Source organism: Denticeps clupeoides, chromosome 9 (assembly GCF_900700375.1).
Source record: "Denticeps clupeoides chromosome 9, fDenClu1.1, whole genome shotgun sequence".
NCBI classification, from domain to species: domain Eukaryota; kingdom Metazoa; phylum Chordata; class Actinopteri; order Clupeiformes; family Denticipitidae; genus Denticeps; species Denticeps clupeoides.
This window is the reverse complement of record NC_041715.1, coordinates 6,617,309-6,636,729: the sequence shown is the minus strand read 5'-3', so window position 1 is coordinate 6,636,729 and position 19,421 is coordinate 6,617,309. Positions and strand designations below refer to the sequence as shown.

General features: G+C 46.6%; 2 protein-coding genes across 6 annotated transcripts; both read right to left on the bottom strand.

Moving 5' to 3' along the window:
* Window positions 1-30: 30 nt before the first annotated feature.
* ildr1b (immunoglobulin-like domain containing receptor 1b) lies at window positions 31-6,648 on the bottom strand. Its single transcript, XM_028991413.1, has 7 exons — window positions 6,450-6,648; window positions 4,976-5,146; window positions 4,752-4,901; window positions 3,863-3,982; window positions 3,607-3,753; window positions 1,251-2,197; window positions 31-1,058 (listed from the first exon to the last, which is right to left on the bottom strand). The coding sequence occupies exons 1-7, from the start codon at window positions 6,496-6,498 to the stop codon at window positions 1,020-1,022; spliced, it is 1,623 nt and encodes a 540-aa protein (XP_028847246.1). The 5' UTR covers window positions 6,499-6,648; the 3' UTR covers window positions 31-1,019.
* Window positions 6,649-7,811: 1,163 nt separating this feature from the next.
* LOC114797341 (immunoglobulin-like domain containing receptor 2) lies at window positions 7,812-19,251 on the bottom strand. Of its 5 annotated transcripts, none has more exons than XM_028992190.1 (10): window positions 19,061-19,251; window positions 17,559-17,888; window positions 16,373-16,492; window positions 14,256-14,312; window positions 13,566-13,712; window positions 13,297-13,464; window positions 10,655-10,771; window positions 10,226-10,427; window positions 9,122-9,722; window positions 7,812-8,554 (listed from the first exon to the last, which is right to left on the bottom strand). In XM_028992190.1, the coding sequence occupies exons 1-10, from the start codon at window positions 19,101-19,103 to the stop codon at window positions 8,519-8,521; spliced, it is 1,821 nt and encodes a 606-aa protein (XP_028848023.1). In that variant the 5' UTR covers window positions 19,104-19,251; the 3' UTR covers window positions 7,812-8,518. The 5 variants fall into 5 exon arrangements, with proteins under 5 accessions (XP_028848023.1, XP_028848024.1, XP_028848025.1 ...); XM_028992191.1 differs by having other exon boundaries at window positions 10,226-10,424; XM_028992192.1 differs by lacking the exon at window positions 19,061-19,251 and adding an exon at window positions 17,981-18,456.
* Between the last annotated feature and the right edge of the window lie 170 nt (window positions 19,252-19,421).

The following is a 19,421-nucleotide window of genomic DNA, read 5'->3' as shown; positions in this document are numbered from 1 at the left end:
CCCTCTGCTGGATAAGGATGAAGACAAAGGTGATTCAAAATGACAGATTTCATTATTTATTGCAATAAAGCGAAAAAGGCAAACAAGGTTTACAAAAAATTATTGAATATATTTTACATAATGTCAACTGAAAAGCCCCTTTAATGACACGATGCTGTCTGTCGCAGATAATGTACCTTTGAAACTACCTAAATTACAGGTGGTAAAATCCAAACCTCCTCACAAATAAACCAAATACTAGTCGGACATTGTCTGTATCTGGACGGTAGGTAAACACATTTTATAAATTTACAATAAATCCTTTAAAAGCATAATAAAAAAAGAAAAATACACATGCACTTCATAAATCGCCTCTATAAAACAATATACAATACTAATTAAAGTTTTTTGTAATTTTGTCGTCACTAACTCTGAATTAGTTCAGGGACTATCTAAAAGTATCAAAAACACAAATGATAATGATTATAAAACGAAAGTGGCAGTAATTTCATATTGATATGTCGAGATGGTGCCACAAGAAAAGGGCGCCGGTCTCCTACAAGCAAACCTCTACAGATGGAGAACAATAAGTCAACAGTCTCTTACACACATTATGTAATTGTTTCATGAAAATAAATTCTGCCATAAATGGTTTACGTAAATGAATATTCGATTAATGTTTGACACACATTAGCAAAATGGCTTCCACTTTCGATACACAGTGCTTTTGTTTTCACTGTCTTTAAAAATAGAAATTCAATGCCTGGATGAACATTTTTTACACACACTATAACAAATCTAAATGTAAAGCACACATCAATCCATATAAAAAAAAAATTAACACAGTAAATCAAGTCTATGATTTTTGATTTCCAACAACATAAGAAAGACAAGAAGCAGACGTGTTATAAAGAGTTAATAATATTACCAATAATCACTCGTTCATTTGCAGTCCAGTTCAAAAAATCTACAACGTTCAGTAAAAACTGGTAAACCTCATCCCATCCTCAACTCAGCAGTGAAAACCCCTGTCTGGGGATTCAGATCACCACACTGTGGCCACTGCGTGAACTCCTCTCCTACGGGACAGAAAGAGAGCGAGGAGGACAGGAGTAACGAGGGAGGAGACGGGAAAATGAAGGGAAAAAAGGGAGGAGGAACGGGTAAGTGCGGGGCAGGGGAAAGGGTGGAACAGAGAATCGGTTAAATGTGCAAAACGTGACCGGTTGCCTTACTCAAACGTGAACAGAGTAGCGGTAATTGTTCCTTACGCTTTGCCCAGCCTTGATCTCAATGGAGGAGTAGCTGGGAGGCTTCTCGCTCCTCCTCTGACTGTCCTCGTCCTCGGAGCTCCAAGACCGGTGGCGGTTAGGAGGGGAGTAGCTCCGTTCCCGGCGGGGGGCATGGCGCTGCAGCTCCTCTATCAGTTCTCTTTTCGACTGTGGCGGGTGTCTCTCTCGACCGCCACCTCCCCCTCGGGCCCCGCGTAGGTCGTCCCTGTCCGACTCGTCGCTGTAGCTGCGCAAGATCCCACGGCGACCTGGCAAGGGGTCGCGGTGGCCCCCTTGGCTGCTGCGGTGAGGGCCGTTGCGGTTGGAGCTGCCACTGGACTGGCTGGACTGCCGGGGTCTGTCTCGGGCGCCTCGGGAGCCCCGGCGCGAGTTCGCGCTCACAGCGCGGCCCACTATGGGCGGGAGCTGAATGACCCGGCGCTCCACACCACGAACGCCGATCTCGCCCAGGGCAGAGAGCATGCTGGGAGGCCCAGCAGAGAAAGGAACCCCCTGATGTATGGCCTGAGGAGGGGGTGCGCTGTACTGGACAGGGAGGGGCTGCAGAGGAGGGGGCATGTTTAAGGGCTGGACTTGCTGGAGGGGCACAGCCATGTCGATTCCTCTCACTTGGTTCTCCAGGAAGTCCAGCATATGACTGCGTCCTTGGCCACTCCCGCGGCCACTCCCATGCAGACTGCCATGGGCTGGAATTCCGTGGGTGAGGACTGGCGGCGGGGTGTGATACAGTGGTGGGAGGGCCATGGGGGCCATGTTGGTCATGGGAAGAGCCTGCTTGGTGGGGTATTCTCCAACAGAGCCTGAATACAGTAGAGGATAGTTGGCCTGAGAGGAACCATTAGACACCGGGGCATAGATGGGCTGACCAAGCATCCAAGGCGACATGGCCTTCTTAGCCTGCTTCATCATCCTTTGCTGCATCATGGCTGGAAAACAGATTCAAAACATGAAGACCTGCAATTGCACTGGGTGATTCTCTCTGTTGAAGATTAAATTATAACAGAATATTAGTGCTTTTTTTCCTCATAGCAAGTAGGGAAGGTTCACATTCATATTTAACCCATTAGAATGCAATAAACTGCCTGTTTGTCTTGGTGGGCGTGGTCCCACGATGTTTACAGCAGACGTGATGTCCGCTGATGTGTACAAGGTGTATCAGGAGTGTGGAAAATGAAGGGGAACAGAGTAAGATGAGAGGAAAGGGTTGTGCGCTGTATTGAAAAGGAACAGGTTTAAATTGTCCAGGACGAGGAAGTAGGAACTGTCAATCATGCCTACAGACTCCTCCCATTTAAAACTGCTTTCATGGAAACATCATTAACCATTTAATGCCTGAACCAAGATATAATGGACAGAAATGTCAATTTTTTAATCTTTACTAGGCCCTGCTATTAACTAAATAAGCATTTCACTGCATATCATGCCATGTATGACTATGTATGTGACAAAAAATTTAGAATTTTGAATTTGAATAAATAAATAGCAAATATGTTTTTCTGTTTGTATCATATTTGATACTTTAGGCATTACACATTACAAGTATAGCATTTTTGTACATTTTTTTATACTTCAGGCAAAAGCAAACTTTGCTTTAATCATCATGCTCTGCATTGGGAATCAAATTCCTATCTTCCACTTCATCATCTGTCTGTACGATGCCCTCTATCTCACTCAGAATTCTTAAATAACTCATTATTTCTTGTAAATGTCACGTTTCAATCTGTAAATTGTGTAGTTGATTCGTCAACACACTGTATTGTGGACTATGGAAGACAACTGTATATCACATCCTGTCATGATCCAGTCTGGCAGGGGTGGCTCCGGGTCCGGAGTTCAGACCGGAGTTTCATGTTCATCATGTGTAATGTTCCCTGATTGTGTTCACCTGTTGTATTTTTATAAAAGTGTATTAAAACCCCGTTTCGTGACGTCGTGCGTATGCGTCCTTGTTCCTTGCCATGACCAGCCATCGCGACATATCCATATCACAAGTGCCGGGTGGACAGCTAGCTCATCCTCAAGATAACCAGTATGCCTTTCTGGTGTTTTATCTGCTTATTTCTTAACATCCAGAGGACAAACTTGAAGTGACATTAGCCAACATTCTCCATGTCACGTAAAACTCCACTGCTCTATGCTGAGAATTCAGTATAAGTCTACTTCTATTTCTATACTAATGTTTTACAAAATAATCAACATTTATGTTTTATCTAAAATGGGTTTGTCTTATATGGTTCTAAAATAGTTGTGTCTACTAAGACTCCAATTCCTCCGTCTTTGTTAGAGTGTCACTGCATATGCACATTATGCCGTCACCGCTGTTCTTCCGACTCACCTTTTTCAGGACAGCAGCAGGTCCGCGGGCAGCAGGGGCAGCGCACATAGCAGCAGCAGTTCTGAGGGCAGCACTGACAGCAGCAAATGCAGACCAGCATGATGAGGGCGAGGGCGCCGAGGATGATCAGCAGCACAACCAGCCAGTCTGTCAGATGGTCAGACAGGCTGTCAGACCTCAAACTTTCTCTAAAAGGGCAAAAAGTAACCCAACCTTCTAGTAAATTAAAATCAATTAAAATAAAATGATCACTTACGGTAAACAACCAGCCTGATCTCCTTGTCAGAATCTCCGACGGTGTCTCCCGTTGCATCGATGGAGCAGAAGTACATGCCATTATCCCACCACATTACCTCGGTAATGGACAGATCTGCCTCTGTACATTAAAAAGAAAAAAAACATGAATCGTTTACGAGGGCTGTCACAATGCTAGAATTTTGAGAATACTCAGTACTCTATGCTGTTTTCAATACCACAGGGAGCAATATGACCAAAATTAAGATAATAACACAATAATAACAGTTTAGTACATAATAGTACAAATTCTGATGTGATGTCACTAAGGTATGGCAAATACCCAACCATTTAACTACGCAGATCAATAAAGAAAATAAGCCGCCCCGTTATCAGAAGGTTGCCGGTTCGAATCCCGAACCGCCATGGTGCCACTGAGCAAAGCACCGTCCCCACACACTGCTCCCCGGGCGCCCGTCATGGCTGCCCACTGCTCACCAAGGGTGATGGTTAAATACAAAGGACACGTTTCGTTGTGTCACCGTGTGCTGTGCTGCAGTGTTTCACAACGACAGTCGCTTCACTTATATGAGTAGATGTCTGACTAACTGACAACTGACTGTTAATTAACGTTACATACAAGCAAGACTGTCGAGCTCCCACATTAATGTTTTATAATATTAGCCGTAGCCGCTAGCTGCTACCACGATGATAACTTAACAGTCTAATGGCAATTAACACTGGGCTAACTAATCATGTTCTGCCACCGTGTTGAGGTGCTGAGAATGTTCCCGAGTTCCATGGCTGGTGAGCGGAGGGGCTTGTTCCCAGTTCGAAATGACACAAATCTTTAAATATCCACTAAAAGTATTAGTATCGGGAATGTTTCAGACGAAACACAGAACACTCACTGTTCAGGATGGTAATCTTCCGTTCGCGATATTCTGAGCCCAGTATGGGTTCGCTGATGCCCCTTTTCTGGATCACAACGCGGACCGTGCGCTGCCTATCTGGACAGTCGTTGGCAGGATCCTGACCGAGGGCCAGGGCGGCTTGGTACGCTGCAACGAAACACAACGTCTGCTCCAAATGCCAAGTTCCCAGCGCGCCCGCTTCCGCGGGAAATCCAGATCACCTGTGGAGTAGTACTCCAGCACCGGGTCCTTGCAGAACGACTTGTACTTCCACGTGACCAGGACGTCCTGCTGGTTGGCTGAGGTTGAGTAGTCGCAACGCAGGATGACTGAGGCAAAGAGTGTGGTGCTCCTCTGCGTCTCCGGTACTATCACCTGGATGGACCGAAGCCCTACGAATCGGTGTGAATATGTGAAGGACCAAAAGAGAACAGTAGGAACGAAAAGAGATGAAAGCAATCCAAGAATGAGTGGCAAACATCTTCAAAGCATCTGATTCGTGAACAACAGTTTGGTCCAGGTCGAGGCGATTCAAAATGACTTCAATTAACAGAGCAATTACTTGTTTACATAGTGCTAAACTGTTAAATATTGTACCGTTTCTCCTAATGAGGAGCACTACGACTACTACCATAACCATAACTTCTACTATTGATAATAACAAAATCAATTGTTATTATTGCTTATAATTACAACACAACAACAAGCAATAATAAGGTGATTATTAATTACAAACACGTACTACTTCTATTGCCATGAATCATTTTACTAATATAAGCAAAATGTATTATACAAAATTACAAGTTACCAGTTCTTCTTCTTATTATTAGTAGTAGTAGTATTTTTTATATTCTGTTTATAACATTCTTCTGTTCAACATGAATTACATATAGGTATTTGTAGGTATATTACTGTTTGGTTGCTATGGGCACAATAACTATGTAACCACACAACTACAAATCTATATGCGTGTCTCTGTTTCTGTGTACGTACACACACACACACACACACACACACACATGACCATTTACGTTGGTAGATTCTCACTGAAGGCATCAAAACTATGAATGAGCACATGTGGAGTTATGTACTTAACAAAAAGTGGAGACCTGGCCTCCACAGTCACCGGACCTGAACCCAGTCGAGATGGTTTGGGGTGAGCTGGACCCCAACAAGTGCTAAACACCTCTGGGAACTCCTTCAAGACTGTTGGAGAAGCATTTCAGGTGACGAACTCTTGAAGCTCATCGAGAGAATGCCAAGAGTGTGCAAAGCAGTAATCAGAGCAAAGAAACTAGAATATAAAACATGTTTTCAGTTATTTCACCTTTTTTTGTTAAGTACATAACTCCACATGTGTTCATTCATAGTTTTGATGCCTTCAGTGAGAATCTACCAACGTAAATGGTCATGAAAATAAAGAAAACACATTGAATGAGAAGGTGTGTCCAAGCTTTTGGCCTGTACTGTATGCATATTTGTATCTATGCAGTTATTGTGCTCTGAGCAAACAAACAGCAGTCACGTGACGCCGATGCCTCTCCTGTTTACTTTCTCGTGTCGAACATTAACCCACCCTCTGCATTTCGTCGCTTTCGACAAAAGACGTGACATTGCGTCGATCCGTTTAAACACGTTCTCCACTGGATACTCTGCAATAGTTGTACTTTAGGTGCATTCTTCCCTTTAACTTACCTGTCGGTAAAACAGCCATTAACAGCGCCGCCAGTATCAGATTCCCCATTTTCTTCCCTCCTGAAGATCCTCCGACGCGGAAGTTTTATTTTTTAATTTGTTTCACCGTGTTCACGCCAAACTCGACCAAAAGTAAAAAAAAAAAAAAAAAAAAAAGCACCGCGAATCATAATTCCGCCGCCGACCCCGGACCTTTACTACCCGTTTGCGCGCAGTGCGTCGGGCTCCGCGGGAACCCTGCGTCCGTGCGCAGGTGTAACGTCTCCGCCCCTCCCCCACACGGCTACGTCATCAGGACAGGTGCGCGTCAGACCCCGCCCACCTTCGTTTATTTCTGTTGCTGTGCGGGTACAGGGGCGAAATAAACGAACAACTGAAGCCGACGTGTGCAACACACCTGCCTGCGTTGTGTGAGCAGGTTTTAAATTTCAGTCGCGAAGCGTCCACCAGGTGGCGCGGTACATGTCCCTGTCGGTGAGAATTTATTTTTATTTTTATTTCTAATCGTAAATGTATGTCTGCCTCTCTGTGCACTTGTAGTATGTCTTTCCCTCTATGCAGTTGTAGCATAAGCAGTTTCCTTCGGGATTAATAAAGTATTAATTAATAAAGAACGTTTGGGAATGTTACATTAACATTTACCAGACACCCTTGTTTAGAGCGACTTACAATCAGTAGTTACAGGGACAGTCCCCCTGGAGACACTCAGGGTTAAGTGTCTTACTCAGGGACACAGTGGTGACTTTGTGGTCTTCTTGTTCATAGAGTACTACCACCCTCATAAAATAAAAAAATTCGACCTTTTTTTTCCCCCACTAAAGATATCCCCCGGTCATCAGAATTCCCCTGGTATGCAGAACGACGAGGGAAGAGGTCACCGGGTCCATCGCCCTGCACGGGGCGGGCGTGGGGAGGGCTGCACTGACGAACAGGGGACTTTGAAACGGCCTCCTTCCTCTTCGGCTTTTTGAGTTGGACACTTTCACACACGCCGTCGCGTGAACGGGGGCATTTTCATTTGTCGGAAAAGCCCCCTGCACCTGCAGAAGATCAATTCATTACGGTTTCCTGCCATTGTGCTCCTTCCTGCGTTCTGCGGCCCGTTTCCTCGTCCAGAGCTGGACATTGGAAAAATGACTTCTGCCGTAAACGCTATGGCACGTTTTAATGGTATTAATAATATTCTGTGTACATACCTGTGCAAACATAGATTAAGAGGCGCGTGTTTTTGCGTGTGCCTCAGTGTATAAGTGTGTGTGCGCGCCTAGTTTATTTACACTGGTCAAGGATAAGAAGCGCACACACACACACACAGTGCAATATCACAAACAAACATTCTTAATCACACCAGAGCACACATGGTGAAAGTAGCACATGTTTATGTAAAAAAAACAGGGCATTGTGGAATACAAATGGACATGGACGATTGAATGGCACCTTTATCGGATCACAGTCGTGACGGGGACGCAGAACGTTTTTTTTTTTGTTTTTTTTTCAGCAGCAGGCCAGCAACAATGCCAAGGCTAGCAAGTGACCCTGAGTCTCAAAAAAAAAAAGTTTTTGTCTAATGGTGATGCTTTCGTTTCACACTGTAGCTGAGCCCTGCAGACCCTGATTACCTCTTTTCTTCCCAGATTGAACAATGTCAGTAATAATCGCAACGTCACAATAATTGTATTTACATTAAGCCGTGAAATTAACACGAAAAAAACAAACAAACAAACAAAACATGACACCGCAACGCATGATTCCAACAACTGTATTCAGTGAACCAGTCGACTGAATTTCTTGAGGAATTAGTGTAATAGTGTCCTTTCATTGACATCACAACACTTCTTCTGTGACATTTTGAGTGGTCACAATCTAAGAACGGACATTCTAAATGGTCTTGAAAGTCACAATGGGACATCTGAGGAGGCATCTGAATACATTGACGGCTTGTGGACGGACGTACATTCGCCAGAAACCCGTCCTTTTCGTCTTCTTTAGTGCTCAGTCTTTTTGAGTTTTATTGTTGCGTGTGAACGTCAGGCACTCAGACTTGGTTCTCAAGCTTCTTGGGTGTGGACTCATACTACGAGAGAGTCCCTGCTCAGCTGAGTGCTCTGTTGAAAACACCAAAGGTGTCCATTAGAGACCCTGAAGTCATGCTGCGCATCCTTGACAGGCCAAACCCGTTAATGAGCGAGATCATGCAAGAACGTGGGGAACGTGCAACATGAATTTCCATTAATGAGGCCAGCATCACACATGGCTCAAAATAGGAATTCTGGAATACAAACGGCTGAAAATAGAAACGCTCTACTTGAAATTATGTCGCGCTTGGCAAGAATTTGTATAAAATAGTTTATATGTACAATTTATTGCATAGCAACTTGTTCAATTTAATAATTTAAATCAAAACATATGCTAAGCTCATTTGAAAACACATTTTACAGCCAAGTGCATGTGTACCAAAGTGTGACGTCCATATAGCGTTTGCTGGCTTTGATCACATGACTCAGAGGTGTTGCACCTTCTTTGCAACGTCTTCCTACGTCTCAGGAGGCTTCCTGCGTCCTGAGACGTCCTCCTGCCGGTGGCCTTCCTGTCCCTTACGCTGTGTTTCGGCACCACACAAGTGCACACATGCGCCAGGCTTCGGCGTGCAGCTCATCCTACAGGTAACTCACCACTTTTCGGCCCTTGTCCCGCTCCGGCAGGGTGTGGCCCTGGCCGTTGACAGGGCGCGTGTAAGAGAACGGCCGCGGGCCGGGGTCCGCCGCGCGGTAGCGGTGGGGCTCGGCAGTCCGGTACCGCTCCACCTCCGAGTAGGGGGGCAAGGGGTCGTCCTCCTCCGGCCGGTTGCTGGGGGACCTGCTGTAGTACTCGCCACTCCGCTTGGAGCTGCCCTTGGAGGGGGTGTCGCTCCCCTCGTCCGTCCTGGCCCCCCTCCCCTGAGCCTTGCGCTCCAGGACGGAGTTGAGGTAGCTGTCGTCGTAGGAGTGGCCTCGGGCCGCGCGCCGCGCACTCTCCCCCGTGTCCAGCCGCCTCCGCCGGTGCCAACCGTCGTCCTCGTCGTCGTGGTAGCCCGGGAGCACGGTGTCCCGGTAGGACGGGTAGTGGTCGTGCGGCTTCATTTCAAAGTCATACCCTCGGCCCAGGTCTCGGAAGTCGCCCCTCCGCCCGCGCTGGCCGTACGACAGGGCGAACTCCTCCAGCTCGTCCAGGGAGCCGGTGCGCCCCCTGGAGCCGAACGGCCTCCGCTGCAGCTGCTCGGAAAGGGGATTGCACCTGCGCGCACACGAACAAAGCAGCGTATTAAAGGCGCACGGTGTATTACCGAACTACTGAGGTGCCTGACACAGCTGCTAAACTCTCTACACAATTATGCTACACAACTAAACGAATCAAAATGTCAATTAAACGAATCAAATGCTACCTTTATATCTGAATAATATAGGGTGGTAGTGGCCTAGTGGGTAACACACTCGCCTGTGAACCAGAAGACCCGGGTTCAAATCCCGCCTACTACCATTGTGTCCCTGAGCAAGACACTTAACCCTGAGTTGCTCCAGGGGGGGACTGTCCATGTAACTACTGATTGTAAATCGCTCTGGATTAGGAGTCTGAAAAATGCCATAAATGTAAATGTAAATGAATACCTGCATGCGCCACCCTGTGTTCCACCTAGGATATTACAACCTTTAACAAAACAACATTCGGCGCCTACACGGCCGTTGATACGACGCAGTCCAGAGACGAACAGGCACGTGAAAGCGTCGCACACACCACACCTGCTGTCCAGCTGCTCGTCCGTGTGGCTGCTCGGGTAGCGCATCGGCCGATGCCCACGGGAAGACGAGACGGTGCGGAGATGAGAGGCGTCATCCAGGTCGGTGATGGTCGGAAGAGCTTTCCTCTGCACCTGCCGATAGGTGTGTCGGAAATCTCCGTCCCCTTCGTGCAGGGAGCTCAGCTCGGACATGCTCGCTGCTGCTGGAATAAAACGTCTCGTTTACCGTAAACAGCGCAAAACCACGCCGCATCCGTTGCAGGGCGGAGAGTGAGTATTTTTAGTTCAGACAAGCAAACACGGACACATGCGTACACACATATGTTAAAATGATGTGCACCCACGCCCTCACACATCTATACAAACCAGCAGTACAAACGTGTAGATGAGATGGTGGAGGGTTGCGCTAACTTCACTCATTCCCGCTTACATTTCTGCTTGGACATCTTGGTTGGCCGGAACTGTGCAAGCTCCTTCTCTATGTAGTACACAACCTTCATAGAGGAGTCCTGACCCTGACTGCGCAGCAGGCGATAACCACTGCGTACTGCGGACACACAGATGTGCACTCAGTGTATGTAGCTGCTGTGCCTCCTGGACCACAATGCACAATCGTTCATCAACAGTTCACACTATTGCTCCGTGCAAGCTCCCATGAAACCTTTGTTGCTTGTGCATGCTGATGCAACGTTTATTGCACAGCACAACCTCTCTCCTGGTTTACAGTTAAGGCCAAAAGTGTGGACACACCTTCTCATTCACTGTGTTTCCTTTATTTTCATGACCATTGGAATATTCTCAGAGAGAGAAGGCAAAGGGGCCAACAAGTGCTCAACACCTCTGGGAACTCCTTCAAGACTGTTGGAGAAGAATTTCAGGTGACGACCTCTTGAAGCTCATCGAGAGAATGCCAAGAGTGTGCAAAGCAGTAACCAGAGCAAAGAAACTAGAATATAAAACGTTTTCAGTTATTTCACCTTTTTTGTTAAGTACATAACTCCACATGTGTTCATTCATAGTTTTGATGCCTTCAGTGAGAATCTACCAACGTAAATGGTCATAAAAATAAAGAAAAGACATTGAATGAGAAGATGTGTCCAAACTTTTGGCCTGTACTGTATGTCAGTAATACACATAGAAATAAATTTATGGTTACCATCAGATGTTTCTTTCCCCCACAAATTTTGTTCAGTGATGGTCTTAAAGGGTTCTATCTATCCTTTAATAACCTACAGGCAATGTCCATCTACTACATCTACAATGTGAGATTACGAACACAAGCCATTATCAAACCAAATAACTAGCTAAATAACTAGAGGTTAAACTTTTTGTAATAGTATCTAAAAAACAAACAATTAACTATTCGAATCACAAAAGTTTACGTCAAACTACGCATCTGTTTGGTACTAAGACAGCGATACCACTGTCTGGATGATGATGTTAGTTCCTTCTTTTATTTCTGTGGCTAGGGTCAGCAACCTTTAACACTCACTTTCCACAAAAGCAAAAGCACCAGAAGCAGCAAATTCTCTTTGGCTGATGGGGGAGTGGCGGATTTTGGGCGGATGGGTTGAGCAAGGGGTGGGTGTAAACGCTGCCAGGACACTGTTTTTTACTAGCACAAATATGCGTGTAGAAGCCAAAGACGTGACGAATGTTTAATCACCCAGGCAACTCTAAAATCCCAGTATTGCAGTATTGCACATACAGCATTTGTGACGCATATTTTGAGTTTACATAAAACTAGTGCTGCACGATTAATCTAATCGCAATCGTAATCGCAATGTCAGTCTGTACGATTACATGAACGCAAAAAGCTGCGATTTAAATGATTAGTACATGGATTGAATCGGCAACACTCATTCTCTCAAAGTTTGCGAGCTGACTGAAGTCTCACTTCAGTCGAATATGACGTGTTTGGTCACATGATTTGGTTCAATGGTCACTTTCGATTTGGTTCAATGGAGACCTCAGATTCGTGACTCGCATAGACATATGGGTAGATGTACATCAACGTCGCCGCCATATTGCGATAGGCTCTGCTGTGGCGTGAAGCATATACATGTCTATGGAGAGAAGTGCATAAAAATGCATCACTCTTGTGCTGCCTGGGGCGGTACAAACTGCTGTACGCTCCAAACCAATTTTATAAGTCTTAAACTTAGCTAAGCTAGGCTAAGCTAGCGAAGCTATGCATTCCTATGTTCAAGTCAGCCTCCAAACAACGTTTTGGCTAAACGTAGGCATTAACGATTTAGACTGATCTTAGCTGTTTAGTTAACTTTTCTCAAACTTTGAATGTTTGCTAAACAAATTCACCTCAGTTTACAAATCTTAACCTTAGCTAAGCTAGCAAAGCTATGCATCCCTGTGTTCAAGTCAGCCTCCAAACAACATTTTGGTTAAATGTAAGAACTATAATACGGGATTTTATAACGGCTAAATATAATCAAAACAGTTGTTTAGCCTTACCAGGGTTTGTCGTTCGACAGTAATGTAAAGAGTTTTTTGTGATTATTTAATTTTGTAGAATATTGTATTTTGAAAGCACTGGGCATTTCAAGTTGTTATAAGTAGTTTGTACGTTTCACTCTGAAATTAAACATTTCACTATTAGTATTTTGTATGCGACTTTTCATTGATATACAAGCAAGTGTCCTTTATCATATCGCAATCGCATATCGCAATATTGTTCTCAATATTATGTCTTTTTCCCCAAATGCAGCCCTACATAAAACAAAATAAATAAATAAAAACACAATAAAAATAAAATACATTTAAATTTACTTTAATTCCAAAGCCACATGGAGCTGCAGTGTAAAGCTGAAGGAGTCGCATGCGGCTCTGAACCCCTTCTACGGTAACATGTTAGAAATAGACCACAAATACAAGGATCAAGAAAGAAATGGAGCTTAGTTTTGACACACAATCAAAATGTTAGTGAGAAGTTAGTAATGATGACTTTTTTGGGGGGGCAAGAAACGTAACCTTCTTTTCCCCGCTTGCCAAATGTTAACTTCCCTCGGCTGTTGCGACAAACTCCAGGAGAAGACGTGAACAGATCTCACTCACCTCTGGCCACGTTGTTGTCCAGAGGGAGTGCAACAGTGGTGATTTTGGGCTCGGTCACAGAGGACGCAGGAGGAGCAGGCACGGCGCGGATTTCGGGAGGGTAGTAGGGCTGATACATGGCTGCCGGCGAAGGCTGAGCGCCCTTCGCCATTTTCCCCGCCATGTACACTGAGGAGGACACGTTGACCATTAACAGAGCACCGCGCTACGCGTGCACTACATGCGCGAATGTATGGATAAGTGGGGTGTACTCTGGGTGGTGAACTCACAGTGACGTGGGCAGCAGCAGGTTTCAGGGCAGCAGCAGCAGCTCAAGTAGCAGCAGCAAGAGTGCGGGCAGCACTGGCACCAGCAGATCCCCACCAGTAACAGGAACAGCACGCTGGCCAGTACCACAAGCCCCACAAAGAGCCCCTCTGCAACAGAGACATTTACCGGGTTACGGTCCAGCGACTCTGAATGTGCAAGTTCAGCTGACAGATAAATAAAATGTGACTTGTTTTATTGGATCGATGACACACAAAAAATGTATAAAAACCAAGCCCAGTTCAGGCACTTAGAAGCCTTGCTTTGCTCCGATTTCCCCAAAATCTCAAAATCAGCGGTTAGGGTGTGTTGGTCTCCGTTCTCTGATGATATCATAACAGCAAGTGTTAACAACCAACAAAATGAGGCACTTCCTTGGGGTGTGTCGTGACCCTCTATAGACCGGAAGGGGGAACATCAAAGACGAAGCGAGATTTAGCTTCCCTTTTTGGCTACTGTGCTTGTTGCAAAGCTACGCCCTGCCCTTTGATTGGGTGTAATCGAGTACAGCAAGTTGGGTCTGATTGGACGGCAAGAGTGAGAAAAAGAATGGCAAGAGTAAATAAATTGTCCAGGATGGAACGAATGAGAGAAACCCTCAAGATGAAGACAAAGGTTACTACTCAAAGAGAAAGGCCAGAGAGCTGCCATACCTGACATAATCTCCAGCTCAAACTCAGGCAGGATATCGCCCAGCACGTCTGTTCTACCTGAAGAGGGAGGGAGAGCACAGGTAAAACGGAGGCGACAGGATGGTGGCGAAAGGTCGAGGGGTCAGGGGAAAAAGAAGGAAGTCATGTTAGCAAAGACTTGCATGCAAGTGAGCCACAGACGCAAGCAATCGATATCAGCATCAATCAGTGCATTTCCACGCACACAGATACATAAAGACAAAGATTATTCTATAAATCATACTTCTGTCATTTCACTTTTTGATCATCTGATAGGTAATTTAGGATTAGGGACAGAAAAACAACTGTATGTAGAAAGCAGTGAATGCGGTTCTGGCCAATTCAGTAAAATTGCCTTATCTGCCAAAAAGGGTTGCCTGGGTGAAAAAAATATTATTTCTCAACCTTATCTTAAGTATAAAAAAAGATATGTATATAATGTTTCAGTTCCCATTCAGTATCTGGATGCAATAAAGATGGAACTCCAGTTCTGCACTACCGTGCTGGGCGTTCGACAAAACTTTCTGGTATGAGACTGCGGTGCGCATTACCCGTTCTGAACGTTGTCCACAGTCATCTCAAACATGCAGTCGGCAGACCTATTACCATCCATCTCAAATGAATGCATGTCGCAGGTCTGGTAAGCTGTCAATCAAGCAAGCCGCTCCACATTTATGCCCGGCAGCAGCTACAAGGGGTGGAGCAATGGGCCACGGGGACGGACTAATTAACCAGAAACCCTCTTATAAGCCAAAGAAAGGGGGTCACGGAAGCGGTGTCGCTATGGTAACAGTTTTGGCTTTGTCCAGAGGCAGAGTGTGTTTTATGCTTCCGTCCAATCATCACTGACCTGTTATTACAGTGTGTACCGCAATATAATGAGGGACTCATTCTAATTATTGTTGACCTATTACAGACGTACATTATTAATCTCGATAACTGCAAATACATTGTAATGTCTAAATTTGATCCATTTGATCAACTCGTCAAGTTAAAAAACGTTTCAAGTGAAAGTGTTTTATTACTTTGTAACTCATGGCTGACTAAAGGTCATGTTTATAAAAAGATAGCAATGTTTGAGAATAAGGTTGCAGCAGCGTTCCGCACATGGTCCAGAAACCCCCTCATCGCAATAAAATATTCCCTCAGTGTGACTGAAATGCAACATGGAATGCTATTTTGCTCCCTGATTGGTTAGGAAACGAAGTCAACGCGCCTCGTGCTGAAAAGTAAAAATAATTCATAGTCTCGCTCCGCCCCTGCCGGGGTGGACAGGCATGTAAGCGCCTTGGCCCGTTCGTGCTGACTGGGCAGGTATGAGGGCGAGAAATAGCCCCTGTCACTCACAGACCTCTGTCTCCTCCCACTGCAATACCACCAAAGGCGGAGCAGGGGGCGGGGGGTGTTTAAAGTGAACGGGGGGCACGCGGTGTCGCCGAATCAACAAGTCTTCTGCACATTCACCCGCCCATCCCGTCTCCAGCTCACCAACTCTCGTGGCAAAAATGAACATTTTCGAACCCGTAAGCACAGCGTCTGGATGTCCTTTCATTCTCTCGTCCTCTTTTTTTCCTTCCCAGCGTCTGTCCATTGTGTGTTTTTGGACGCTCCTCCCCCCCCCCCCGCTGTCTGTCTCGTTCTCGGTATGGGGGTGTGCATTCAGAGCCCCCTGGCCTCTGAGAAGCCCCCCGTTCCCATAGAAACAGCTTAAGACGTGGCCTACGCCGGTTCAGGCCGATAACTGGGAGCCGGTGCGTTCGATTCTTCTTTTTTAATCGTTTTTCCTGCACAACATTAACACGGAGCAAACATGCTTTCACTGCGCCGTATCATGGCCTGGCTGAGCCGCGGTGATCCGAGGAGGATAACCGAACAATGCAGCCTGTTTCGGGGGGAGGCATGTGCCATTCAGCCGTCGCCATGGCAGCGCTGGTAAGAGCCTTGGCGCTCGCGGCAAGTAAACAAACGCGGAAATTGTGAACATCACCACGCGTAAAAAGCCACAACTCCAGACGTCCCGTGCACACACTTCCTGCGCGCAGGCGGCTGGCTTCCTGTTTGGAGAAAAAAAAAGGGACACGCTTCCTGTGCAGACTCACCCATCACAAGCAGCTCCACCTGCGCCTCGTTCTTGCCCTCCAGGTCGTCGGCGAGGATGACCTTGCAGAAGTACACGCCGCTGTCACCCCACTGGAGCTGTCCGAAGCGCAGGTCGGCTTCTGGCGGAAAAAAAAAAAAAACAAAAGAACAGCGGGTCCTTTTAATTTCGTGTGGCGCCGGCCTCCTGGTTAACAAACCCGTCTGAGTTACGAGGCTTAAACTCGTATTTTTCGTAATCGCCTCTGAATCCCGACTGCAGCCTGTGTTGCGCCACGTTCCTGCGGCCCGCAACTGGCGAATGGGGAAGAGCGGCGATACATGGGAATGAGGGATGAGTCCGAAAGGAAGAAGCGGACAAGTGCGGGAGAAAAGGACTCAAGCGGTACACGGTGCGGGGCCTGGTCCTTTTGTAAAATGCTACGGTACCGCAGCTATTCGGGGCAACAGGAAGGGCCGAGTACAATAGGCCCGGCTTCCTGTGACGCGAGAGTAAACTGTATACAGAAAGGAAACGTGTTCAAATTCCCATTCTATTAGGCATTAATAACCACGACGTCCTCTATTCTCATCACCTAAATCTGTGTATCCATGCATCCCATGGACACAGACTAGCGCTAATTAACCATCATTACATACACCACACACCACCAGGCAAAAGTTTGGACACACCTACTCGTTTATGATTCTTGCATTTTTTTACAATACAAGAACAAGACACACGTGACATGTTATGGAATAAACTAAAAAACAGCCATCAAGGTAAAAAGTTAAGTATTCGCGTTTCTCCCAATCAGGGAGCTTTTGCTGTGACGGCAGCATTTCACACTCTTGGCTTCTCTCCGCCACCTTAAGTTGGACAAGGGGGACGGTTTCCAACAGTCTGAACACTTTCTGATCATCTCACCAAGCGTCTTTTGATGATGGGAATAGTGAACCATGAAGGTAAAAAGAGGCGACCTTGAAAAATTCATCAAACACACTTCACTTTCTCCTGATACAACAAATACTAAACATGTTTCTTGTACTGGATTCTTCAAAATGGATCCAGACGAATCTCCATAACCACCACAGAGCAGGTGCGTCATAACTTTAGACTGGTAGCCTGTATATTTTTTTCATTTGCATATAATATGATTATAATATGATTTAAATGGGGCTGAATTGAAGTTTGAAGTGATGCATTACTGTTGATGATGGAGATGTCTCTGCCCTTGTAGTGCTCTGCCAGCGTAAGGGAGGCGCCCATCCTCGAGGCCACGATGCGGACGGTGCGGCTGGTGTCCGAACAGTCCAGGTGGGAATTCTGGCCCAGATCGGACACGTGGACCCCCAGGCTCTCCGGAAAAGTGAAGGAGTCGCGCGTCCGGTCGCTGCAGTACGACTTGTACCACCACTGCACCACCGGAACCTGGGTGGAGGTGGTGGAGTAGTGGCACGGGAGCACCGTCGCCTGGAAGAGCATGGCGAAGGCCTTGTCCTTCTGAGTCGTCACATGAACGGCGCCACAGCTTAGGACTAGCGGAAGACGAGAAAGAGGGAGAAAGAGGACTAAGCATTTTTAGAGAGGAAAAAAAAAAAAAAAAGAGAAAAGGACATTCCGTTCAAACCTTCTGAAAACCCGCTTATGAGGGTCACGGGGTGGGGGGGGCTGGAACCAATCCCAGCAAACCTGAGCCGCGGGATAGTCTATCACAAGGTGAACACACACACACACACACTAATTCTGCAATGCCAGTCCCCTAACCTGCCTGGATTAGTAGGGGTTACACCTATGCGCTGCATTTATGGGCCTACAAATTGTAAAGCTTGTACATGCAAAAACCAGTGAAGCTTGTCGTCTTCGGTGCCGTGTTCCCACTCACGCCCAATAGTAAGTGTGACAACACACTCCTCCCCTCCCAGAACATCGGCTATCAGTGGGGGTAGCAAGACAATCCGAGCGGGAACCAGCAACACCCAAAAACATCTGGGCCTGCTCATCTGTGGGAGTGACCGCTCGCGTCTGGGAGCGAGCGGAGCAGCCGACCGGATAAAATCCGCCCTCCTGACGGGGGAGAGACGTCGCATTCCTCTGCGCTGGGGGGGGGTGACTGGTGAGGTATGGAGAGAGAGGGTGAGGGGTTAATGAAGTGAGGCGGGGGTTCTGGGGTACGGAGTATTTATTAGCTCCAGAGCAGGTAGGTCCCAGTTCCGAAATAGCCGGGCCTTCCCTTTGTCTTTTTTTTTGTTCCCGTTTCGGACTCATTGTTTGGCAGTGGGAAGGACCCCCCCCAACACACACACACACACACACCCCTCTAAAGGACCCTGTACAGGAGGGGCGGTGGTGGGTTTATAATCCCATTGGTCTAGTCAGGCATTAACACCCCTCAGATTTAAACATGAACCGTTAGACCGGATCCCGACCTCCACTCTGACGTCATGACGTACGACAACTTTCCTTAAAACGTCGCAAAATTAATCCACGTCTCGAAAGTTCGGCGCCAGCAACAAGTCAAATAATAATAATAATAAAAAAAAGTTTTGATGGACAAGAAATAAACCAAAGCCGAGCCGACAGCGGTGAAATGTCGCCAGTTTGTTTCATTGTGTCCCCGCAGTGCGACGAGCGCAGACGCGCAGGATAATAATCCGACAACCTGTCGCGGCGGACGAACGAATTAAAAAAAAAAAAAAAGAAACCTCACCCGACACGGCCAGGAGGGTCCAGCAGTTCGCCACGGCGACCATTTTCCCGACGTGCGACGCGCCCTCAGTCCATTCTCCCTCCGCGCGTCCGCTTTCTGCCCGTCATCCTCGGCGTCCGCTGGCCGGGTCGCCCCCTCCCTCCCTCCCTCCCTGGTCTCACCGCGGTCCGGCCCCACGCCGCGAGTCTGCGTCGTTCGTCCGCTAATCGGCAGTGGTGATGCATCAGAGCAGTGGGGTGTTTTTTTTTCACGATAAACGTCACGTAAACGATAATGAAATGTGTTTTTTTTTTTTGTCCTTTAAAACCATAGACATGGTCTGAATTTTTAAAAGCATTTATTGTTATCAAAATGAATGAAA